This window comes from Typopeltis vanoorti, chromosome 2 (genome assembly GCF_054136105.1).
Source record: "Typopeltis vanoorti isolate ZY-2024b chromosome 2, IOZ_Tvanoo_1.0, whole genome shotgun sequence".
NCBI lineage: Eukaryota > Metazoa > Arthropoda > Arachnida > Uropygi > Thelyphonidae > Typopeltis > Typopeltis vanoorti.
In genome coordinates this window covers 39,645,453-39,671,245 of record NC_143550.1, presented here as the reverse complement: position 1 = coordinate 39,671,245, position 25,793 = coordinate 39,645,453, and the positions used below count along the sequence as shown (strand labels likewise).

The 25,793-nt window shown below is 35.6% G+C and overlaps 1 protein-coding gene across 2 annotated transcripts in view; it reads left to right on the top strand.

Moving 5' to 3' along the window:
• SIDL (SIDL trafficking protein particle complex subunit 10) overlaps window positions 1–25,793 on the top strand; it is a 248,066-nt gene that overhangs the window by 177,170 nt on the left and 45,103 nt on the right. For both annotated transcript variants that reach the window (XM_090411063.1, XM_090411072.1), the window contains exons 17-18: window positions 15,611–15,737; window positions 19,747–19,905. In XM_090411063.1, the coding sequence (XP_090267189.1) occupies window positions 15,611–15,737; window positions 19,747–19,905 (286 nt within the window). The remainder of the gene's footprint in view (window positions 1–15,610; window positions 15,738–19,746; window positions 19,906–25,793) is intronic.

The following is a 25,793-nucleotide window of genomic DNA, read 5'->3' as shown; positions in this document are numbered from 1 at the left end:
ATATATAAATACTGGGGTTAACTCACGACACACTTTGTCCAAGTATCACTTAGCACTTCTGAAGATATACTGAGCCTTAGTTGAAAGAGAGAAACCTTCAACAATAAAAATCAATAAACAACAACCAATTGGTTGAAATGTGGATAACAGATGTTCACTTCAAATCTGAAAAAACAGCAAAGGAAGGCAGAAGCAATAAAACTATATTGTTATTCACTTCACCTCTCTTTTATTATTCATCATTTTGCAGCTACAAATTTAGTGTCAGTATGACGAATAAGAAAAGAGGGGTGAAGTGAACAATATAGTTTTATTGCTTCCAGTTTTGAAATTTCTGACACTGTTTGTTGGTTTTTTAAGTCTCCATTTGAATTCAATAATTTTTACTTATTCGATTTTAATTTGTTTTGTATGGATAATTAAAAAATATATATTTATTTAATTAATTTAAGTCTGCTTGCGAACCACAGGTTGAGAAACAGTGATCTAATGCTAAGTGTAAACGATGAGCACAATGCCAAATCACAACGTTGGGAAATTTTTGTAGAAGTTTGATTGCAACACCTGATTTGTTACATTAGCTCCATCAGAACAAAATGCAATGAAATAATTTTTTATATAGTTATCAGAAAATCCATATGAATTTAAAGTAGCAATTATAGTAGGATATACACAATCCATGGTGGTATTTTCTAGTTCTACAAGATTATTAAACAAGAAGAACAAGGGGCTCGCAAATTTGAGAAAAATTTAACAAAGGGCTCGCGCGAGCTCCTTGTAGCTCACCACTGTATATAGATATATATATATCTATATAATATATAGCTTCTGTATCTCAGTAGGTATAGACGTAGCCCTCTGGTCGGAAAGTCCTGGGATCAATTTCAGCCAGTGATCTGAGGAACCTTTATCTAGTCTCTTTCGATGAAAGGTGAGTTAGCCAGTCTCATACAAAGGTAGGAGGTTTTTTCACCTGGAAACTTAGGTTTTTTATCCCCCAGAACGGGCAAGCCAGGCCCATGAACACATGGATTGCAGTGAGGAATACTTAAGACAGTGCCCTTCCAGCCATAGGTCTGATTCGTCAGCAATGCCAATCTCCAGAGTCCTATAAAAATGGGGGGGGGGAGATTGAGATGTTCCCGTACTCCCGGTGAAAGGTTTTTTAAAAAATAAAAAAACTATATAATATGAATAAAATATAACAGAATAAATTTAAAAAAATAAATTACCATATACATCATTGAAAATGTCAACTGTGTTGTGAATGGAGAACCTGTGGAACAAGTAAAACATTTCAGCTACTTAGGCACAATTTTTACTGAAGATGGTAAACTAAATATAGAAATAGACAACAGAATCAGCAAAGCTGGTATCGTGGGAAGTCAATTGAATAAATTCATATGGAATAAGAAAGAAATTAGTCGGAACACTAAATTAGCTGTCTACAAGACTGTGTTCAAACCAATTTTAACTTATGGATCTGAGAGCTGGGTCAGAAGTAAAACACTTGACCAAAGACTAGAGACCGCAGATATGAGAGTCCTGAGAAAGATTAGAGGCGTGAACAGATGGCATCAATGGCAATATCATATTAAAAATGAAGATATTAGGAAAGAACTTGACATTGTCAGCATCCAGGAATGCGTTAGCAGAGCTAATCTCAGATGGTATGGTCACTTAAATAGAATGGGAGAGGAAAGATTAGCAAAACAAGTGTTCTCTGCCAGTTTGGCAGGAAAACGACCCAGAGGAAGACCAAGATATAGGTGGATTGATACGGTACAAAGTGCCTTAGACGATAGAAATATAAGATCTGATAATGTTGGAGTCTTGACAAGTAACAGACTGATTTGGAGGAAAATTGTAGATAGGAAGTTAGTAATGATGTAATTTTTTCATGTAGTACTGTCATATCCTGTACACCCCTTGAGGGTACATGGCAGGAATTTGATGATGATGATGATATCAGATACTTGAAATTTTGTATGGACATAACTGTATTTGTATATTGCATACAGATAAAAAGGTAGAGAACATTACAATAACATGTGAAATAATTATTGTATAAAATATTTTTGGGTCCCTTAAGTCAAAACTAAATAAATGGGAAGAGACTTCCACATAGTCTTTCAAGGAATCTAGAGAACTAATTCATGTAGCTGAAAGTTTATTTTTCACTTGGTTAGACTATAATAAATTTAGTTTAACCCTTTATCCAAGTGTGAGCAAACAAAGTTTGCACCTGAAAATATCTTCAGGACTGAATATGGTGTTGTACTACCTTACTGGGGTAAGGTAGTACAACACCAGGCAACTCGTAGCAAAGGTGGACCAAGCTAACATCACTCCTATCCCAGTATCTCCCATAATGCAAAACACATCTCCTTGCAGATATGTATAATGTTATGCATTAAGGGATTGGCCACTACCCAGACTAGTTTCGACCTTTATTGAGGTCTCTTCAGTGGGAGCTAGGCCCAGAGGTGGAGATCCCAGGCAGAAGCAATAGTGAGGTCATCTTTACCTATAGGAGTTGCCAAAAGGTGTGCCACCTTTTTTATTAAATGACTCTGGATTTAGAGAAAGATGTTGAAAGTAAAAGGTGGCAACTCCTATAGGTAAAGATGACCTCGCTATTGCTTCTGCCTGGGATCTCCACCTCTGGGCCTGGCTCCCACTGAAGAGACCTCAATAAAGGTCAAAACTAGTCTGGGTAGTGGCCAATCCCTTAATGCATAACATTATACATATCCGCAAGAAGATGTGTTGTGCATTATGGGAGATACTGGGATAGGAGTGATGTTAGCTGGTTCACCTTTGCCACGATTTGCCCGGTGTTGTACTACCTTACCCTAGTAAGGTAGTACAACACCATATTCAGTCCTGAAGATATTTTCAGGCACAAACTTTGTTTGCTCACACTTGGATAAAGGATTAAACGAAATTGATTATAATTCATATAGCCTTTTATGGAATGTAGGCAACTGACCAGTACCTCTAACCAAATGTCCAGTCCTTGCCTTTTCATGGTACATTCAGTTAATAAGTATCTGCCTAGATGCTGAATGAATTAGAATGGGCAGACAGTTTGGGACCAACCAAATTGTATTGTGCATTGGCTTAAAACGAAGTTGTAGATGTGATACAAATTCTTGCCAGCTGGGGGAATATGGTGAACAGTGAAAAAAAGTCAGCTACTGAAACAAAATCAGCATCAGTAGAGTTCAAGATGAGCATCATTAATTTAAAAAAGTATCAATGGAAAAGAAAATGGAATTGACAGAATAATTAGAGAAATGCCAAATTAATGCTGTGGCAACCTCTGCTAGACAGGGCTTATAGGGTTCCTCAACCAAGCAGTCAACTTTTTCCAAATTTAATGAATAAATACCAATTTTTTGACTTAGTCAGCCATGCTTTCTCTTGTCTCCTCTGGTAGATATAAAAAAGGTTGAGAACTTTGAGTTTTCCTTGCACAGCCGTCTTTGCATGCTATCACATACAAAGAGAAGTTCTTGAAGAGTAGAGATACCTTGGTATTCTTTTTTTTTGTGACATGCTGTCCTATTTCCCATCCATTCTAGGATCTTTTTCTTTCTTCTCTTGAAAATCTCCATTTAAACTTTAACAGTGGCTGCTCATTCTTAATTACTTCCTTCTCCCTAGACTTCATCATAGGTTATTTCTAGATCATCTCTCTCTCTTTCCCAGAGTCTCTCAAATAGGTATAGCTGTTTGCCCAACAGTTCTTTCTTGGTTACATGTTCTTTATGCTGTGTCATTAACATATTTCCATGTCACCATAAACCATGGAAGTTTAGTAATTCCTCAATTTAGTGGTTAGTACATAGGTTACCAGATTAAAAAACTTTTTAAACACCTACTCTAACCAAAACTAAAATAATCCTTTCTAGAATGATGACCTTCATTCCATACAAGATCTCCTACCACTATCCAATCTATGCTTCTCCAGTAAGTGTGATAAAGCAGTCCAAGATAAAAATACAGTATACCTTTAATTATACACTACCACCTACAACATCTGTAAGCATAAGCACCAAATGCTGCAGAATAAGTTGCTTTTGCTCAAATTGCAGTTTGCCCTACTATCTGGATGTGAGAGAGTAAAAAAAAGAGAGGTAGATGCATGAAAAGACAGAAGTTACATCCCAACAGCCTTAGCAAGGAAGTGACTTCTGTCTCTCTATGCTCCTCTCTCTCTCTCACACACAGATCCAGATGATATCATGGTAACATCACTTAAAGATAATGCTTGCCTCTTGTCATCAGTCTTCTCCAACTCTTGTATAGACAGTCAAGAAAAATCACCTCCTACTTTACTATGAACAACTCATGCATTCCTTCTCCGATCTTATGTTAAAAGACATCAGAAAAATCTCCTGTAATCTAGATACTAATAAATCTCCTGATCCTGATGGTATCCGTTTATGCTAGAATCATGTTTCAGAATTAACACCCATCCAATATTATTTGTACCAGCTATCATATTGATCTGCCATCTATCCAACTGCATGGAAACAAAACATGTCCCATTTCCCTTACCTCAACACTCTCTCAAAAGTAATGGAGAGAGTGTATCATTAAATTTCTTCATTACCTGGATCCCTTCCAATTACTTAGTGATCACGAATATTGATTCCATTATTATTGAATTCATAGTAGACTCCCTCCTCCCTTTGGACACAAACCATAGAAAAGTTTGGAGAAAAAACTTATATGGTTGCTCTTGATATTTGATTGTGTCTAGCATTTTTCTTACCAAGTTACCATCTTATGATCTCCCTCCGAACTTTTATGATTGAATTACTAGCTTCCTTTCAGATCATTATTTCCGTGTCATGGGTCATTTCCTCTCATCAGATTACTCATTTGTTGCTAGGGTACACCAGGGTTCTGTGCCATCATCCACAATCTTCTTCCTGTATATTAATGATTTCCTTTCATTGACTTCCAATCCTATTCATAGTTTTTCTGATGACAGTGTATACTCCATTCCTCTTCTTCATTCAAGAAGCTGTATAGTTTATGGAAATTTTTTCACTTGGCTATGTGAAAAAAGGCCACTACCCAGACCGGTTTCAACCTTTATTGAGGTGTCTCATCAGTGGGAGCCAGACCCAGAAGTGGTGATACTAAGGTGGAAGTAATGGAGAAGTCATATTTATCTATACGAGTTGCCAAAGGGTGTCACACCCTATTATTAAAATTCTCTGGATTAGAGATAAGTTTGTGGAAGTTTTTTCATTTGGCTCAGTATTAAAATGAATCAAGATTTATGATCTTCATTTTAGAAATTATGGACTGTACAACCGTGTTATACAAAACTCTTTTAATTTCCCGACGTTTCAATCTTCATATTAACATCATCATCTGAAGCATATACAAATATACAGGACAAGCTGAGTTACATTACATACAGTAAGCTAGAGAAACAATGATTTGATCACAGGTTATTCTTCTGGCATGACCTCTAGTGAAAAGAGAAAAAAATTAATTATTTAGAAACTACATCAAGCTAAATTCTATTTATGAGAGCATGAATAAACATTCTTTCTTATAGATAGTTTTCTTTCAGTAACAATGATGTCCTATTTTTAGCATTACAATTGTTATTTTTGATTTAGGATCCTGGATTATCTACAGTCCTGTTTATAGTGACTCCTAGAGAGGAAGGTTCCTTGGGTCGAATATGTGCCTTCCATATGTTTGGGATTTTTTGACCATCATTATTGTTCAGATTGAGGTGGTTGATAATAATCTCACAGGCTTCCTTAAATTTGCGTTAATACCATGTTTTGGTGTGATGTAGACAACTAGTGCTTTTCCAGTTTTTCCTTTTTCTATGTAAGGTGTTCAAGTCATGGTCAGAAAGGCCAGCTTCACCATAATTATTATATTTAATATGTCGTTTATGTTCCTTTTGTCTGATAGGAATTGTGCGTCCTGTTTCCCCTATATATGGTATATTAGCATTACAACCTCTTCTGCATCGGTAAGGGCTACTGATGCAGAAGCGGTTGTTCAGTTAATGAGTGCCCATTTCGTTAAAAGCTATCAACCTAGTGAACGCAACATTGAGCTCCCTGTTGCCTCTTCACTAGATGAAGAAATGCAGGTGTGTGAGGCCGAGGTATTAGAGCTGTTGCACAAACTGAATAAGAATTCAGCAATAGGGACTGATGGAATATCAGCATGTGTGCTAAAAGAGTGTTCAGCTGAACTGGCCATTCCTTTGACCAGGATGTTTAATATGAGTCTCAGAACAGGGAAGATTCCGCAGGAATGGAAGAAATGTATGGTAATCCCATTGCATAAGGGTGGTGCAAATACCGACGTATCAAACTATCGACCAATTAGTATCTCGGAAGTGGTTGTGAAGATTTTAGAGAAAATTAGTTAGGGCCCTTTTTCAGAAATGGGTTGACAGTGAATCTCTACTTTGCAATGAACAACATGGGTTTACTAAGGAAAGGTCATGTTTTAGCAACTTGCTCACATTCTATGACAATGTTACCATTGAACTAGACAAGGGGAACGGATTCACCATGATACTTTTGGATTTTGCTAAGGCTATTGACAGAATTCAACATGACAGACTGCTGCATAAATTGGAGAAAATGGGCTTGGGTTATACAACATTAGCATGGAAAAGAGGATGGCTGAGTGACAGATATCAAAAAGTGGTATACAGGGGATCTGAGTCGCAAGGTTTAAGGTAACAAGTGGTGTACCACAAGGATCAGTGCTTGGTCCACTGTTATTCAATCTGTGCATTAATGATATTGGGAAGGATTTGACAAGCGACGTACAGTTATTTGCTGATGATGCAAAGAAAGGCAGGGTAATCATGAATGCTGCTGATATACAGTCCTTGCAGAATGATTTGAATAGGTTGGAATTGTGGGCATGAGAAAATGGGTGTCAGTTCAATGTTAGTAAATGTAAAGTCTTTCACTTTGGCATGATTACCTATCCAATGTTGTATTATATTGGTGGGATTAGGCTAGAAGAAACTGATGAGGCTAGGAATCTTGGAGTGTTAATAGATAGGAAGTTGAAGTTCAGAGCCATGTGGCAAAGATTGCAAATACAACTCAAAAGATAATTGCAATGCTCAAACAAACGTTCACATGTAAAGATAAGGATGTTATTTTGCCTCTTTACAAGGCCTTGATAAGACCTCACTTGGACTATTGTGTGCAGGTCTGGTCTCCTGGTTTCCAATGTAATTCTGATATATTGGAGAGAGTACAAACACAAGTGTTAAAAATGATATCAGGATTGTGGAATGCTGATTATGAAGACAGGTTGAGAATTTGTAGATTGCAGACACTAGCAAATAGGATAAAGGGGGGGGGGGGGGGTAATATGATTGAGACTTACAAACTGCTGAAAGAGTCATACAAGATTTCAATTTATGGAGGGTGGGGGAAGGATGAGAGGGCATCCCTGAAAGCTGAGAATGAAGGCTGCCAAGAAGGGTGTAAGGGCCAGATTTTTCTCTCAAAGGGTGGTGCGTGATTGGAATGGATTGCCATTGGATGTTGTGAGTGCAAGCAATGTGAATGAATTCAAGAATAAGTATGATAGCTGGTGTATGTAGTATGTGGCCTCCTTTGAGTCTGACTCCCTGGAGGTCTCTCTTAATAATAATAATTACGGTATACTCCAGGGTGGGCCAGCAGAGGGAGTGGGTCTTTGGATGAGTTGAATAAGCTTTCTAATTTAGCAGGAGGTTTAAAGGTGGCTTTGAGGTTGTATTTTTGTAGTATTCTGTTTATTTTATCTGATGTCCCTTTAATGTAAGGAATGGTTATAGTTTTATTGTAGTCTGGTTTGACTTTGTTTTTTTATTGAGGTCTTGTAGAGAATTTTGTTAATAGTGTTTTGGCTATAACCATTTTTTGGAAAAGTATTGCTGATAACTTTAAATTTGTCTTTCAGTGCATGTTCACTGGAGCAGATCTTCAGAGTCCTGTTTTTTAGAGTATTAATGACACCTAGTTTTAGTGTTGGGTAGTGGTAGGAGTTTATGTGTATATATTGGCCAGTATGTGTCGGTAAACAATGATGGAAAGATTGCCAGAAGGAAGATGTGTGACAAGTGTATCTAGAAACAGAAGTGTGTTCTGTTTTTCAATATCAGTTTTGAACTGTATGCGTTTGTGTTGTTTGTTTAGGTGGCTAAGGAATGTGTCTGGTGGCCATGGGACCAGATCATGAAAACATCGTCAACGTATCTAAGCCAGACTTTGGATTTTAAAGGAAAGGAATCTAAAGCATTTTGCTCAAAATGTTCCATATGAAAGTTAGCAATGGGAGTGGGGGAATAATGGTGAGCCCGTGGCTGTGCCTTCTTTTTGTAGGTAGAAAGCATTTTGCCATACAAAATAACCAGAATGTAATACATGCACGAAGAGCGCCATGATATCTGGAGGGAATTTTTTCTGTAAAAGAAGGATTGTGTCATTGATAGGAACATTCGAACACCTTACATAGAATTGACTGAAAAAGCACTAGTTGTCTTATATCACACCAAAACATGGTATGAAAGCAAATTTAAGGAAGACTGTGAGATTATTATCAACTACCCCAATCTGAACAGTAATGATGGTCTAAAAATCCCAAACATATGGAAGGCACATATTCAACCCATGGAACCTTCCTCTCTAAGAGTAACTATAAACAGGACTGTAGATGATCCAGGATCCTAAATCAAAAATAACAATTGTAATGCTAAAAGTAGGACATCGTTTTTACTTAAAGAAAACTATCTATAAGAAAGAATATTTATTCACGCTATCATAAATAGAATTTAGCGTGATGTAGTTTCTAAATAATTATTATTTTTTTTTTCACCAGAGGTCATGCCAGTAGAATAACCTGTGATCAAATCATTGTTTCTTTAGCTTACTGTATGTAATGTAACTCAGCTTGTCCTGTATATTTGTATATGCTTCAGATGATGATCTTAATATGAAGATTGAAACGTCGGGAAATTAAAAGAGTTTTGTATAACACGGTTGTAAAGTCCATAATTTCTAAAATGAATGCTGATCACCGTGCAACACTAAAAGAAAGGATTTAAGATTTTTCATAACCAATATCTTAAATACAGATCTCCTCACTGTTCTCAAGTAGTGAAGGAAAGCTAGTGAATTTCCACGCTACCAAAACAAAATCCTGTCTTATTTATCATAAAAAATGTCTTACTTCTCTTCTCTTTATTTGTGATAATTGCTGTTTGCTTTCATATCATAATTGAGTTTACTTTCCTATCTCATCTATCCTGACACAAACATATCATCATATTCAAGGCTTCTTTAGCCTCTAAAAAACTTGGTGTCCTCCCCCTTTTGTTCAGAAACACTACTTCTTCCATATACAACTTCATACACTATAAATAATCCATATCCACTTGACTAGAAACCTCCCTAGGAATGCTTATGTTATTCAGAAGAGGACAATCCTGTTTAACAGATGAATCCACCCTCACAAACTTAGCCACTTTCTTGCAGATTCAATATTCCTTTGTTATAATTTTTTTGTAGGTATTTTCATGGGCACACTGTTCCACTGAATTAGCCACCACCATTCAGTTTCTTCCAAATAATGATGAACACAAGCTGCTGCCTGTCAACATTTGTACACATTGGAGTTCCAAATTCATTGCATCAGTTTCTCATCCTCTTCTACATCTGCTTTATGGAACAACCTTCCTTGTACTAGTTTTTAATTCCTTTAATTCACACTATACAGATACCATATTTTATCAATAGACTTTTTCTTTCACACTGTCATAAAAATGCAGGAAGAGGAATCACTTTTGGTTTTTGAAAATCAAAAAGTCATCTATGCAATATGTTAAAGTATAAGAGGTAACTAAATTTGTAAATTAACTTTTTTTTTTTCAGGTGTTACATCTTTAAAATGTTATCTTTTTTTTCACAGCAATATTCTTATATTCATTACACCAGAAAATATCAAAAACATATTAAAAAAAAAACAGTTATATAAATAAAGTTGGTAACAAAACAATAAATTTATGTAGACGATCAATTCATCTACATTTTATAATTTGCATTTAAATATTCATTTTGGGATATAATTTTTTTTAAAAGTGCCTTTTAAAAAATTAATCAGCATTGCACAGTTTAATAGTATTCAGTTGGTTATGTTATTAGCAGATATTGATCTGTCATTAGAAAAAGCATCACAAGTATGTTTTTAATTTCTAGCAGTTGGGTCCAAGATGAGCTGACTTTTATTTTTTAACTGCATTTAATGTTTTTATATCTTTTCTTTTTTCACTCTTTTCATTTCTTCTATATATGTGTGACAATTTTCTGATGGAAAAACTCATCCAGTTTCTTTTTCTGTACAAAGCGCTATACAAGGGCTTCCATGGCTATTCAGTAAAGACAGTAGCCTTTGTTTGGAAATTACCTGAATTCAAATCCTAGCTCAGATGCAGAGAACCTTAATGAGGATTTTTCAACTAGAAATGAGATAGCTTATCTCATATGGAAGTGGCAGGGTTTTTACTTAGAATCCTGGGTTTTTTAGCCTACAAGTAACCATAATATCGCTTGTGTTACATCCTGAATGAAGCACTTTATTAAAGAAACAATTCATTCAGGATTTAACAAGTTAGAAAAATCAGCTGAGAGAAAAAACTTGTACTCAAGCAGAAGAAATAAAGTACTAAGTGTAAATAGAAATAGAATTATCTCCTTTTAGTTAGAATTGTAATACCATGTAAAGAACTTCGTGTATAAATTAGTGTTGTATGAAATGCATCATGTATACAATGAATGGGTAAATTAGATGTAAACATTAGTCCAAAGGTCATAGGCGAGCCTGAGGCATTGGTAATCTCGGAAAGCGATGCACTTTTGTTTCCTGGAAGATGCTGGTAGCGATCCCGCGATATGTCGAAGTTCCCACGGACTAAGTGAGTAGTGAGCGGGGAAAAGATTGCGGAAGGTAAGAGGGCGCTATCGCGGCTAGTAACAGGATGCTAAAAAGGGGGGAGTGAAGGGAGAATAAAAAGGGTTTGCACCCCCTTTTTCAAGGCTTTTTTTGCCTGTTTTGCTGGATGATGATTTGACTTCTCTCATGGACCGGTAGTTTTCTTGATGGTGTTTCTTGGCGATAGTTCGATATCGGAAGGTGTGCCTTTCCCTTCGATGTCTGAATTTCTGCCAGTACTAAAGCGTGAGATGTCGGCACATGCTGCCTTCGCTGAAAATTCCACAGGATGCTATCGCGGACGTATATTATGAACTGGCAGCTAGAAACAAGGATGGCCCGAAACAGATCGAGAATAGACGAGGGAAAAACACCAGGTGTAGAGCATAGTTTAATCTGATGACCATAGTGACCCACCACCACGTGGACGCAGGCTTATGGAAGTATCGAAAGGTAATTCAAACAAAGAAGGACAGTTCAGACGGACCTGGAGATCCTGCCCCAAGAAATGGTAAAGTACAGATTTTGTTGTATAATTACCCAGTCAGTAAAAGGAAAAGATCATTATAATGTAATAATCGAGTATGGACAGTATTTAAGAACTTTAAGTGATTATTTAGCAGTGGCTAATGTCCATAAGACAAATTGTTTGGAATGATTATAGATGACTGTGACTAGTTTAATATGCTAGACTAACATAGTAGGTAGAATATTGATTAGAAGTGTATAATGTGTATATTATGTGTGTTAAATCTCTAACTCAAAAGAAGGATTTATTGTTCTTGCATTAGAGTATTAATTAGTTTGATACAGTTTGATTTAGCATGTCATTGAACTAATTGAAAGTGAGATTGGTCTAAGTGTATATTATGTCTTTAGATTCCAATAAATATGTTTTTTCTTCTATACCTGAGTTTTGCCTGTGATATGAACCAAACCTACCACTCATTAATCTGAACCATAGTGGGGGGGGGGGGGGGGTGGAATTGAAAGAAAGGTATAACATGTTGTTATAGAGGTTACGACTGCAAACCAGAATTTACTTAGCCACAGTAAAGCGTTTTATTGATTTATGAGTATAAGCACTACATTTATTCACCTATGTGCACCAAGAGTCTGGAAAAGTCTCCCTGAATAAGAGTCCCCTCTATTTTAAGATATTGGCTGGCACAGCTTTAAAAAATAAATTTGTCAGTATCTAAAGAGGAGACGGCTCCAGAAAGAAATTAGAGGAATTTGTTTCTTTTAGCAAGGAATAACCTTTAACAGTCAAGGTAAGCACGTCAGTAAAATTAGGAATTGGCTAGAGATATAGAATTTACTTTCCTTATAGAATGAACACGTAAGAAGTGATACAGATATTAGAGTCCGGGAAATTTTGTAAGTCTTGTAGTTATTGTAGAGAGGAAAATTCATAAAGGAAATAAATTATTTAAGGAAGAGCAAATATTTAACACTTGGACTATTGTGCGCAGGTCTGGTCTCCTGATTTCCATTGTGATTCTGATATATTGGAGAGAGAGTGCAAAGGAGTGTGTTAAAAATGATATCAGGATTCTGGAATATTGATTATGAAGACAGATTGAGAATTTGTAAACTGCAGACACTAGCAAACAGGAGATAGAAGGGTGAGATGATTGAGACTTACAAACTTCCAAAAGGGTCATACAGGAATTCAATTTATGGGGGGGGGAGGACAAGAGGGCATCCTTGGAAGCTGGCAATGATTGCTGCTAAGAAGAAGGTGAGGGATAGATTTTTCTCTCATAGGGTGGTGCGTGATTGGAATGGATTGCCATTGAATGTTGTGAGCGCAAGCAGTGTGAATGAATTCAAGAATAAGTATGGTAATTACTAAGATAATAAGCCGAAAAGTAATAAGTATGGTACTTGGTGCATGTAGTATATGGACTCCCTCAATGAGTCCCTGACTCCGTTAAGGTCTCTTTTAATAATAATAGTAATATTAATTAATTTCTTTTTAGAAACCTAATTAATACTCACATTGATGTTTTGAAAAGAAATACATCTAGAGATAATAATTAACTAAATTTGTTTTGCTAAGATTATTTTGCCTTGGTTACCAAAGCAAATTCATGGGTACAAAGAAATGTATTAAACATGTGCAAACAGACTGAGTGTGAGAGGTGAGATCCTACACTCCTAACTATTACCCTCTATAGGTACAGTGATGGAATCTTGTTCGTCTCACTAGGATGGTGTTGCAGATTTTTAATAAAGTAAGTCAGTTGAATTTGGAAGTAGCCTTTGTTTGGAAATTTTTTGCACTTGGTTAGACTATAATAAATTTAGTTTAATCTGTGTAAGCAAATAAAGTTTGCACCTGAAAATATCTTCAGAACTGAGGTAAGGTGGTACATCCCTTAGCAACTCATAGCAAAGGTGAATCAAGCTCTCATCACTCCTTATCTCAGTATCTCCCATAATGCAAAGCACAAGCTATGCATTAAGGGAAGGGCAACTGCCCAGACCGGTTTTGACCTTTATTGAGGTCTCATCAGTGGGAGGCAGACCCAGAGTGGTGATACTAAGCCAGAAGCAATGGAGAGGTCATATTTACCTATACGAGTTAACAAGCGGATACCATCTGATGATTAAATTACTCTGGATTTAGAGAAAGATGTTGGAAGTTTATTTTGCACTTGGTTAGACTATAATAAATTCAGTTTAATCGTTTATCCAAGTGTAAGCAAACAAAGTTTGCGCCTGAAAATATCTTCAGGACTGAGGTAATTGAATTTGTTACGATTTAGAGAATGTTGTTGTGTTGTGGTGGATTCTAGATATAGTCTCTCAGATTTATATCTGCATCTGTATAAAAGGGAGGTCCCTCCCCATTGGATCCAGTGATCTGTACCCGTGATATGGTCTGCTAGTCCAGAGCAGTTGTAATGCAGATAATGTATAGTTTCTATGTTCCTTCAGATGGATATTAGCTGTTTCTTCCAGTTTGTCCAAAGTAAATTTGTTTGTAAGAGAAAGGAATATTATAGACACCAAGATGTTCTAGATCAGTATTTCTTAAAAACATTTTGAGACTGTGGAACCCCCACATTTTTTGCAAAAACCCCTATGGCAATTTTTATAAAAAAATATTGGAAAGAAATTATGACAATTAAACATTTCATGGATTGCTAAATATATACCAACAGATATACCTTTGAGACCCATAGTGAGCAGTATTAGTTCCTCTATAAAGGTGACCCAACACTTAGCTGAAGAGCTCTCTCTCTCATTACAGACCATATGTTTCCCCCCCCCCCCCAATCAAAAACTTTCTACTTTAAATCTTGCTTGTCAGACTTGATCCTCAAGATAATGACATTATGGTCAATTTTGAGATAGCCTCCTTTTATTCCATCTACCTCTGTTTTCTGGAACTGCAAGAGGTATTTCCTACAACCTACAAGTCTTCAAAAAAAAAAAAACTGTCAAACTTCTGACTTACCTATGCTCCAGACATGGTGCTGATGTGTTTATAGATCCTTCAGCCTTTTATGTGTGGAATCAATATAAAAAATACAAAAAAATTACAAATTCATTCAAATTCCTTCCCTCTCCTCAGCCTTAATGTATCCCAATCATGTGGACTTGTTTCACTAGTAAAAAAGGAAAATGATAACTGTTCCCTTTCTTAACACTCTTGTCACCCAACTACCCAATGGATCCTTATCCTTTTTATTTTTTCACTAAACCTACCCACAGTAGAAGGTACATCTATCACATTCACCACTCTAAATTACTCACATCTGGGACACTTTTTTTAGACTATAGCTAAAATTAACAGAACTCTTCCCCTTGGGGCACCTCATAAAAATTTCATGTGTCCTTGAAAGGTATACATTAACATACAAGACCTTCAAGCCATACCAAAAATTAGCTACCCTTATCCATTCACCAAAAGATTCTCTCCATCACCTAGACCATCCTAGTGTCTACATATTCCTTTCTCCTACAAATTAATTTTACTTAAACTGGAAAAACAGCTCATATCCATCTGAAGGAACATAGAAACTATGTTCATTAACTGCAGCCAGCTGTTCTGGAGTATCAGACCATGCCACATGCTATGGATACAGATCACTGGTCTCAACGTAGGAAAACCTCCCTTTTATACAGAAGCAGATATAATCAGGAGAAACTATTTCTCTTATATTCTTAACAAGTTTGGCTGCCTCAGCTTACCAAAAATCTGGGAGACGATTATAAAATGCCTTGTTGACTAAGTGAAATATTGGTGTAATCTAAGTAGCTAAATAAATTTAGTTAATTATTATCTCTAGTTGTATTTTCTTCTTCAAACATAAACATGATTGGATATTATTAGGAACCACATCATTAAACCTAGGGTTAGCATCTTCAGAAAAATGATGCTCCAATATCTCTTTCAGAATCATGTGGTGGAGTTCGAGGGATTTATTTTTGAGAACCGGTAGATTGTAAAGCAAGAACTGTTTCTGTATGGTTCATTATGAATAATATGCATTTTTGTATTTTATCTTATCTTATTCATGTTTGCTTTCATATATGCTTTTTCTGTGTATATTCTAATAAACATTTTAATGTGTTTTTTTTTTCTTTTTTTAACATCTAGAAAATACATTCAGGTTATTCTTCATGCCTTAACAAGTGAAGGATTTCAGCTCTGTGATCCAGTTTTGGCAGTTAATGAAGGAGAGAATGCTACCTTAAAATCATTAAACCCTTCATCACAGATTCTAGTAAGATATTATTTATTAGTTATCATTAATAGGATATTTAAAATGTACATGATTTTTAAGATATTCAGATACTAATTCATTTGTCATAATTATAATTGGTAAAAGAAAAACTGATATTTCTGTATAGCTTAGCTTTATTCCTGCTGTAGAAAAAGCATAACTGTGTAATAATTACACAATTGTGCTCTTTTGTTTTGTAAAAGAAGTCGAGAAAAGAAACCATATTCGGTACAGTATTTGTTATAACAACATTAACTTATTGGATATTTCATGGTACATGTACTGATTGTTTAAATTAGCAAGCAAAATAATGAATTTAATGTAAAGGTAATGCTTTGTATTTTCATGGGCACTGCTCTCCTGAACAGTGGTTTCCACTATTTCTCCTCTTTTCCTTAAGTCCGTAAATGCAAGCAACTACTGGTCAACATTTATTCACTGTCTCCAGCTTCAAACATATCAAATCATCTTCTCATTCTCCTCTCTTTCATTCAGCCTGTACTTTGCATGTCTCATCCACTTAGTTTTCCCTAGTTCTTACTTATTATTCAAACCTCCAGTTATTCAAAAAATATCAACTATTCCTTCCTTCCTTCCAACTTACCTGAACACATAACACTGCCACTGTAATTAATGAAGAAATATAATCAGTCCAATGAAATAGTATGAATATTCTTAATCCAAAGTTTATGTGGTCTAAAGAATATATTCTGAAAAGTTTTTTCTAGTTTTAATTGTATTTACTTACCAGATGTATTGACATACAGATTTATGCTAAGTGACTATTAACTCAGTGGGCTTGGAAGATTTGCCGTTATTATATGAATCACTTAATGTAAGAAAGATTGTAAATGTGTCATACATTAAAGGTTAATATGGGTGGGCTAAGGATTATATAATCCAGAACCCATGCTCTAGAGACAAAACATGGAACCTTGCTTTTTCAATCCAGGTCAGGTCTCAATAAGCAGGGTGGGAATCACACACCAGATGGTGAAATTTATCTACTACCAAATTTGCACAACTTCATCTAGAGTTGTGATGGAAAATGATCTTTCGTTTGGTTTCAGATTATATAGATAAGGCTTTTTTTGTTTTTTAAATAAGCAATTCAAGTTACACAGTTTAACTATAGCATGCATTGTTTTTCAGTCGATGACATGGTCTTACCATTCTGTTTGTGATTGCTACAATTGTTACAGTACATGTGAACATGGAACCTTGCTTTTTTGATCCAGGTCAAGTCTCCCAATAAGCAAGGTTGGAATCTCATACCAGATGGTGAAATTTATCTACCGTATTTACTCGAATATAACTCGCACTTTTTTTCCCCAAAATTAAAGTTATCTCGCAGTTATCTATACGAAGTTTTCAGGAAAAAACTGAAAATGGGTATGACTTACCAAGAATCTCCTATTTGCTATTGCTAGTTCTGGCCTCGAGAGCGTTAGTAAAAATTATGAGTAATTTACAAGTCTTGAGATATGTAATGAATAATGAGAAGTGAAAGCAGAGTACAAAACGGATAGCAATGGTAGGCCGGTAGAGATAGAGTAGCTATGAAGATTGGCATATGAATGGTGCAGTATTAACAAAAAATTGTGTGACTCAAAGACAACGGCAAGCCAATAATTGTTGAGTTGAAATGCTGATTCTCTTTAACCTAATTCCAAAATATCTAAAACTACCCTAACAACATTCACTGGATATTTCTTAGTTTTAACACATTCATGTTGAGGTGGTGTTTCGCCCTTTTATCGTTCTGACGGGACTTCTCATTATTTGTTACTGCTACCGCTTCATGCAAAAAGAATTTTATTTGAAGTTAGCCTTTGTGATCTGTCTTGATGACATCGAAAATTTCAAATGCAATTGAACAAACACTTATTTCATGTAATTGAAGATTTGGACAGTATTGTTGGAAGTTTTTCTACTTGGTTATACTATAAATTAAAGACACCAAGAAATTATATACTTGGTTTGATCCTTTATCCAAGTGTAAGCAAACAAAGTTTGTGCCTGAAGTATTTTCAGGACTGGGACAACTCGTATATGGAGGCTAATGACTTCACATCACTTGTCTTAGTATCCCATAAAATTCTGTCTTCCATCTACCAATCTGTGCAGAACATAATCTCTCAGTCTAAACTCATAACTATTGTTCCACAGTCATTAATAAAATACCTCTTTCTTACATTACTAAAATAAAAACTCCATATGACTTCATTTTTACAATGTAAAATCATACAGGCAGAGTGGATATTAGATCCTGTATAACCACTTGGTTATACTATAAAATAAAGATAAGAAACTACCCAGACCATTTTTGACCTATATCAAGGTCTCATCAGTGGGAGCCAGAAGTGGTACCAAGGTTGAAGTAATGCAGTAGTCATATTTCCATATACAAATAGCCAAAAGGTGTCACACCATATTACTGAAATACTCTGGATTAGAGATGGATGTTGAAAGTTTTTCCAGCTAGTTACATTGTAAATTAAAGATGCCAAGAAATTATATTCTTCGCTTAATCCTTTATCCAAGTGTAAGCAAACAAAGTTTGCACATGAAGTGACTTCTCAAATGGGCAACTCATGCATTACTTCAAGTTTCAACATCTGTCTCTAATCCAGAGTATTTTAGTAAATAAGGTGTGACACCTTTTGGCTAATGCTATATGGAAATATGACTTCTGCATTACTTGAACCTTGGTATCAATTCTGGTTTGGCTCCCACTGATGAGACATCAATAAAGGTCAAAACCAGTCTGGATAGTGACCCTTCCCATAATACATAGCATTATGCATGTCCTTAAGGATAAGTGTTTTGTATTATTGTATAGTAAGGCAAGCAATGTGAAGTCATTAGCCTCTATATATGCGTTTCCCCAGTCTTGAAAACACTTCAGGCACAAACTTTGTTTGCTTACACTTGGATAAAGGATTAAACCAAGTATACAATTTCTTGATATCTTTAATTTGTAGTTTGAACAACACAGTATCTAAAAAGTTAGATACTGTGTTTGGCGATACAACATATGTATGGTTTTGCTTGAGTCTATACAGCCTAGTTTCTGTGGGAGAAGACATGGGATTCATTAGTCGGTGCCGTTTTTATCCCAGTTGTACTCTAATTGCACTATTTGTTGACAAATATATTGCACAGACTGCAAATGTCTCTGTACCTTATTCAGTGATACAATAAAACTGCTTGTTTTGCTTGCATCTGCAGTATAGTGGCTGTTGGGGAGGGCGTTGTTTATTGTGGCAAGCGAGTTACTATTGCCTCGATGTAAAAGTGTTTACATTTTTTTCATGTGCGAGGTATATGTGAAACTTTTTAATTCCTTTTTTTTCATAAAGTAAAATCAGGAGTGTGAGTTATATTTGAGTAAATACGGTACTACTAAATTTGCACAACTCCATCTAGAGTTGTGCAAATTTGGATGTATCCCTTAAGAACATCCAGTACCTAATTTTCTTTGTGGTTGAGTCCCATTCTGATGGAAAATGTTTGGTTTCAGATTATATAGACAGGGCTTTTTTTTTTTTTAAATAAGCAATTAAAGTTACAAAGTTTAATTATAGCATGATGTATTGTTTTTCAGTCAGTGGCGTGGTCTTATCAGTTCTGTTTATGATTGTTACAGTTGTTTTTTTGTTTTTAATTTCAAACTGAAAATCAGCTTAGAGACTCTACCTAATTACTGTAGGTCTATTTATTTCTTATTTTTTAAAATCATATTGACATCAGTTTAAAGATATGCTATGCAATGTAAATTTTGATTGTTTCAGAGTTTTCAAAGTTTAGCACAGATCCAAGTGTTGATCTGTGCTCAAAAAAAAATTATCTTTTATAATTTAATGCTTGAACAAATTATAATAGAATATGCAGTAAAAAAAGATTTTTTCTAATTGTTATTAAGTTAGTTAATCTTATTCTAGAACAGTTTTTTGATTTATAATACTATCTGTATGGAAAATTTTTATTCATTCATTTATTTTCATAGGCATTAAGTACAGAAGAGCCTGCAAACTTTTTATGGGAACTAATACACGAAGAAGAAAAACTGTCACCTTTAAAGTTAACATTCACTATGAAATACATGAAAAATAAAGTGCATTCACCCCGTCAGTATAATTATAACTTTAATCTCTTTAATTACAAGGTAGGTAATAAAATTGAGATATTATCTGCCTTAATAAACTTATTTATGTTTATATTAAATCTTAGAATCTACTAAAAACTTACATGATACTTTTAGCAACACAAAGTAGAACTGAATAAACTTAAGTCCAGAGTACTAGACAAGACTCAGTTCCTCCTAACTGACAATCTAGTTTTCACTGATTGACAAAGCAGTCATGAGTGCTTTATCAGTAAATGAGTTTAAGAAAGAATGTGGTAGATAATATATGAATAATAGATAGTATGAGCCTGCTGTCTTCAAATCCATGAAGATCTCCCTATAATAATGATGATAATAATAATAATAAAACCTATTATTTAGTAGTTATATGCTTCCCCTTCAGCCTTAATAATCTCTGTAATATGTTACAGTATTGAACAACAAGATTTCTACAGATGTCGTTGAGTTTTTTATTACAGCCATTATGCAGTGGATGATCCCACAACACTCACTGAGCACGATCGTAGGGTTCTACGAAGGGATAATATGTAAAACAGCCATTTGTAAGCCAACACATTGAATGGGAATTGACCAGAACATGAATCTGCACAAAAACATTAATATAATGTGCGGCTTGCATATTACCTGAACCAGCATGCAGCATCATCTTCAGTGGTTCAAAGAGCATGTACTGTGGGATGTGGAAGCTTGTAAAGCTGTGTTATGGAGCAATGAATCCCACTACATCCTCGACCAAGCAGATGGACAAGTGTGAATGTGGCAGATGCCCAGTGAACATCTCTTACCAGAGTGCGTAACCCCCATCTATGGAATTCAGAGGTGGTGGTGTGATGGTATAGTCCTGTTTTTCCTGGTTTGGCATCAGACCCCCTGTGGTGTCACAAACATTGAAGTCTGAGAGGTGTAGGTATCTGAACATTCTGGACAATGGAGTGTTTCCTACTTTGTGGCATTTCTACGGAACTGACCATTATCTCTTTCAGCAAGACAATGCACCATGTCAAAAGGCTATTGCTGGAACTGCATGGGTTGTGGACATGAATGTCATCACACTTGGCTGGCCTCTACAGAGCCTGATCTCAACCTCATTGAGCATCTGTGAGATGAACTGAAGCATCAAGTGAGGTCAAAGGACGTCTGCCCCACAACAGGACCTCATTATATGCCTATAGGAAGAATCGTCCAAAATTCCCATTGATTGCTATCATGCACATGTGGAAAGTATGTCCTGTAGGATTGCTGCAGTCATTGCAATGAAAGGGGGATCTACATCTTATTAATGCGGGTACCATGGCTGTTTATTCTTCACAATGTGGTATCCATTGACTTCTTTCCAAGCAGTGTATGTGTTATACAGCAGAGCTCATTCCTGAAACTGACATTTAATTATCATGTAAAACAAAAACTTTGTTCTAGCACATGCAAAATCTTTAATATTGGTTCATAATGGGGAATTATTGCACTTGGTTGATGAGATCCTTAAGTGAGATATAATTGTTACACCTGACGTTTCCAGGACCGATTTATTTCACTACTTAATACTTGATTAGAAAGATGATATGCATTCGGGTTTTGTTTGTGATAGGAGGATTTTCCCTTGGGCTGTTTCAAGGCTAATTTATTTCATCATAGATGAAAACAGTTTTTTTTTTTTTTTTTTTTTTTATCAAAGTAGACAAATTTGCTGTGAACACATAAACTGTCACAATAGGGCAGACCAATTTACCAAATCAAAACCAAGTTCTATGTTAATGAACTATTCAGCATCTTGATATATTAAACTCTGCAAGCAATAGACAGAAATTACCTGCTTAATATATAAACATAAAGTGCAATCCTTGTAGTGTATATGCTCTATTATCGGTGGGCAATGCAATGATTTTGAAATTAGTTGACATTGAAATTGCCAAGAAAGCACTACTAAATATACTCGGGCATTGAATGAAATGCAGTAGAGCACCTTTGTTGAGAATTAGCTTAGTGTTGGTCCAAAACCTTATAAGAAACAGCTGACACATTCTGCGCTTGTGCCACATGATTAGGATCATTTTTTAATCCAGTTTATAACTAGTACTTTGTCTAATTTTTTTCTATTTTATACATGCATATATCATCAATTTATAATTGAATTTTATTTAAAACTCTAACAGTGTGAAACAAGATGCATAATCAACACCTCATAAATGACAGCTTAACTTGAGCATTAATTCATTAGTACCTTAAGTTAAATTGAAAAAAAAATAAATAAATAAATAAATAAAGTCCATTAGTATATTGAAGACAACTAAAAATTCATAACAAAAATAGGTCATGAGTTAGACTTACTGTTATTGCCTGAGATTTAGCTATCATTAGTGTAGTACATATATAGCAGCCTACAAAGAAATCTTAGCAAAAGCACAACATATAGGATGGGAGTAAAGTGGATGTGCAATATTATTAAGGAAGAGATCCATAAGAAGTAGATGATGTGGAGGGAACATCATGAGAATAAGAGTGAGAGGAGTAATGAAATATATAAAGTGCAGGCTAGAAAATTTATGAGTATTGTACAGAAAACTAAATTGGAATATGAAAAAATGTTGACTTTGCAAACTAAAGGCAATTCAGAAGAATTTTATCATTATGCTGCAAGTAAAAAAAAATCAAGCTGATGTTGAGAGTTTGCAGGATGATTTAAATAAAGTGGCAAAATGAAAGAGTTTGAGAACAGGAACCAAACCTTAGAGATTCAATGGCAAGCCTTGAAGAAAACCATGATTGATTCAGCCAGAGAGGCATGTGTTGAGGTTGTCTGCAAGGATAGAAAAATCAGAACTCCACGGTGGACACAGGAAGTTAAAGAGGCAGTGAAGGAAAAGAAGAAAGCATATCAAAAGTTCCTGGCAAATAAGTCAGCTTGTGCTCTTAGAGAATACAGAGACAAATGTTTAGTAAGAAAGCTAAACACTGTGTAAAACTAGCTAAACAAAAGTCATGGGAGGACTTTGGCAAGAACATAGAAAATAAATATCAAGAAGGTGGTAAGATATTCTGCAGGTTGTTAAAGAAGCTTAGAAATTGAGGAAAGAGTTCTGTAAAAAATTAGAGATGATAAAGGTGACATGAAAACGGGAGAAAAAGATATCCTTGAAGTATGGAGTAATTACTTTGAAAAATTGCTAAATGATACAAGCAGTGATAGCACAGTGGTAAAAAGCACTTTACAGGCATACAGTCAGGAATACATATCCGTACTTGAAGTAGAAAAAGCCATCAAAGGCTTGAAATGTGGAAAGGTAGCAGGAGTAGATGATATTCGACCAGAAATGATGAAGTATGGTGGTATAAAAGTCTTAAGTGGCTGCACTGCATAGTTCAGAAAGCCTGGACAGAGAGACGAATTCCCGATGATTGGAATAGAACTCTCATAGTACCCATATATAAAAAGGGAAATAAAATTGAATGTGAGAATTACAGAGGTATTTCCCTACTGAGTGTTCCTGGCAATATCTATGCAAGTGTACTTGAGAAACGGTTGAGAAGAATTGTGGAAGAAAAGCTTGGTGAAGAACAAGTTGGATTCAGGCCAAATAGATCTGTTAGGAATATAACAAAGATCTGTATTTAAGTTTTGTCGATCTGGAATAGGCATATGACAAGATGCTAAGAGAGAAGCTATTTAATACGCTACAGTTATATGGTGTCAATAGGGCATTCTATCAAGCAATATTTAGTCTTTATTTGAGTTGTTAGTCAGCAGTTAGAATTGAAGTAAGTACAGGAAGATGGTTTAATGTTAAATCTGGTGTGAGAGAAGGATGTACATTATCCCCTCTGTTATTCATTATCTATATGGATCACATTATGAAGGAAAGTGGTATTAAACATGATATCAGAATTGGAGATGTTAATGTCAGCTCTTTGCTTTATGCGGACGATGTTATACTTCTAAATAAATCCACTACAAGTTTGCAAGATTCCTTGACTAAATTGAATAACTGTTGTAATAGATGTGGTATGAAGGTCAGCAATAACAAGACAAAGACAATGAAAATAGGAAGAATTGTTGAAAATGTCAACTGTGTTGTGAACGGCGAATGGAACAAGTAAAACATTTCAGCTACTTAGGCATGATTTTTAGTGAAGATGGTAAATTAAATATGGAAATAGACAACAGAATCAACAAAGCTGGTATGGTGGGAAGTCAATTGAATAAATTCATATGGAATAAGAGAGAAATTAGTCGGAACATTAAATTAGCTGTATACAAGACAGTGTTCAAACCAGTTTTAACTTATGGATCTGAGAGCTGGGTGAGAAGTAAAACACTTGATCAAAGACTAGAGACCGCAGATATGAGAGTCCTGAGAAAGATTAGAGGCATGAACAGAACTCATCAATGGCAATATCATATTAAAAACGAGGATATTACAGAACTTGACATTGTCAGCATTCAGGGATTTGTTAGCAGAGCTAATCTCAGGTGGTATGGTCACTTAAACAGAATGGGCGAGGAAAGATTAGCAAAACAAGTGTTCTCTGCCAGGTTGGCAGGAAAACAACCCAGAGGAAGACCAAGATATAGGTGGATTGATACGGTACAAAGTGCCTTAGACGATAGAAATATAAGATCTGATAATGTTGGAGTCTTGACAAGTAACAGACTGATTTGGAGGAAAATTATAGATAGGAAGTTAGTAATGATGTAAATTTTTCATGTAATACTATCATATCCTGTACACCCCCCTGAGGGTACATGGCAGGAATTTGATGATGATGATGATGACAAAATTGGCAAAGGGTAATGGATGTCAGTTCAATGTGGAAAAGTGTAAGGTTATGCATTTTGGGATTAAAAGATTACCCGCTGTGTTACTACATTGATGGAACGGTACTCCAAGAGATTGATGAGGTTAGGAACTTAGGGGGTGTTGTTGGATAGGGAGATGAAGTTCAGGGGACACATTGCTAAGGTGTCCAACATTACACATAGGATTACGTGGTTATTGAGGAACACACTAACATCCAGAGATAGAGAGGTTATTATTCCCTTTTATAAAGCATTGATACTTCCACATTTGGATTACTATGCTCAGGTCTGGTCGCCTGGTTTCCTTGGAGATGAGGAGGTTGTGGAGAGGGTTCAGAGGAGACTGACTATAATGTAAAAAATGCTCCCTACATTGATAGATTGAGAGCTTGTGGATTGCAGAGGCTTGTTGATAGGCAGAGAAGAGGGGATGTGATAGACATTTAAATTACTAAAAGGATTTTATAAGATTGATGCAGGGGAAATGTTTCAGCTGTGTGATAGTGATGGAAGAACAAGATCATCCCTGGAAATTAAAGAAAAGTGTGGTTAACAAGGGTGTGGGAATGAGGTTTTTCGCCTGGAGGGTGGTAAATGAGGGGAATTCATTGCTAGACTCAGTTGTGAGTTCTTCGTCCTTAAATGAATTCAAGAAGAGATATGATAGATATTGTTTTGATAATTTGGGTCTCCCGTGATGAGTCTGCCGACTCCATGGAGATAGCCGTAATAATATTAAAAGACAAAATTAATGTGGAAGAATAACTTTAGTGAATGCCAGTGGTACCCTTGCATCAGAAGCAAGAGATTTGCTTTTCTAAGATCTATCAACCAGGTGTATGTGACATGGTACACAGTGTTACCACTACACTGATGAAAAAAAAGATTGAGGTGCATGAAAATTAGGTTAAAGAGCGGTTAGATAACCTGAATAAGAATTCAGCAATAGGAACAGATGGGATATCAACATGAATGCTAAAGGAATGTTCAGCCAAATTGGCTTGTCACTTGAACATGTTTGTATAACTTGAATCTCAGCTTAGGAAGGATACTGTAGGAATGGAAAGAATGTATGATAGTTCTGTTGTGCAAGGGTGATGCAAAAACCAATGTG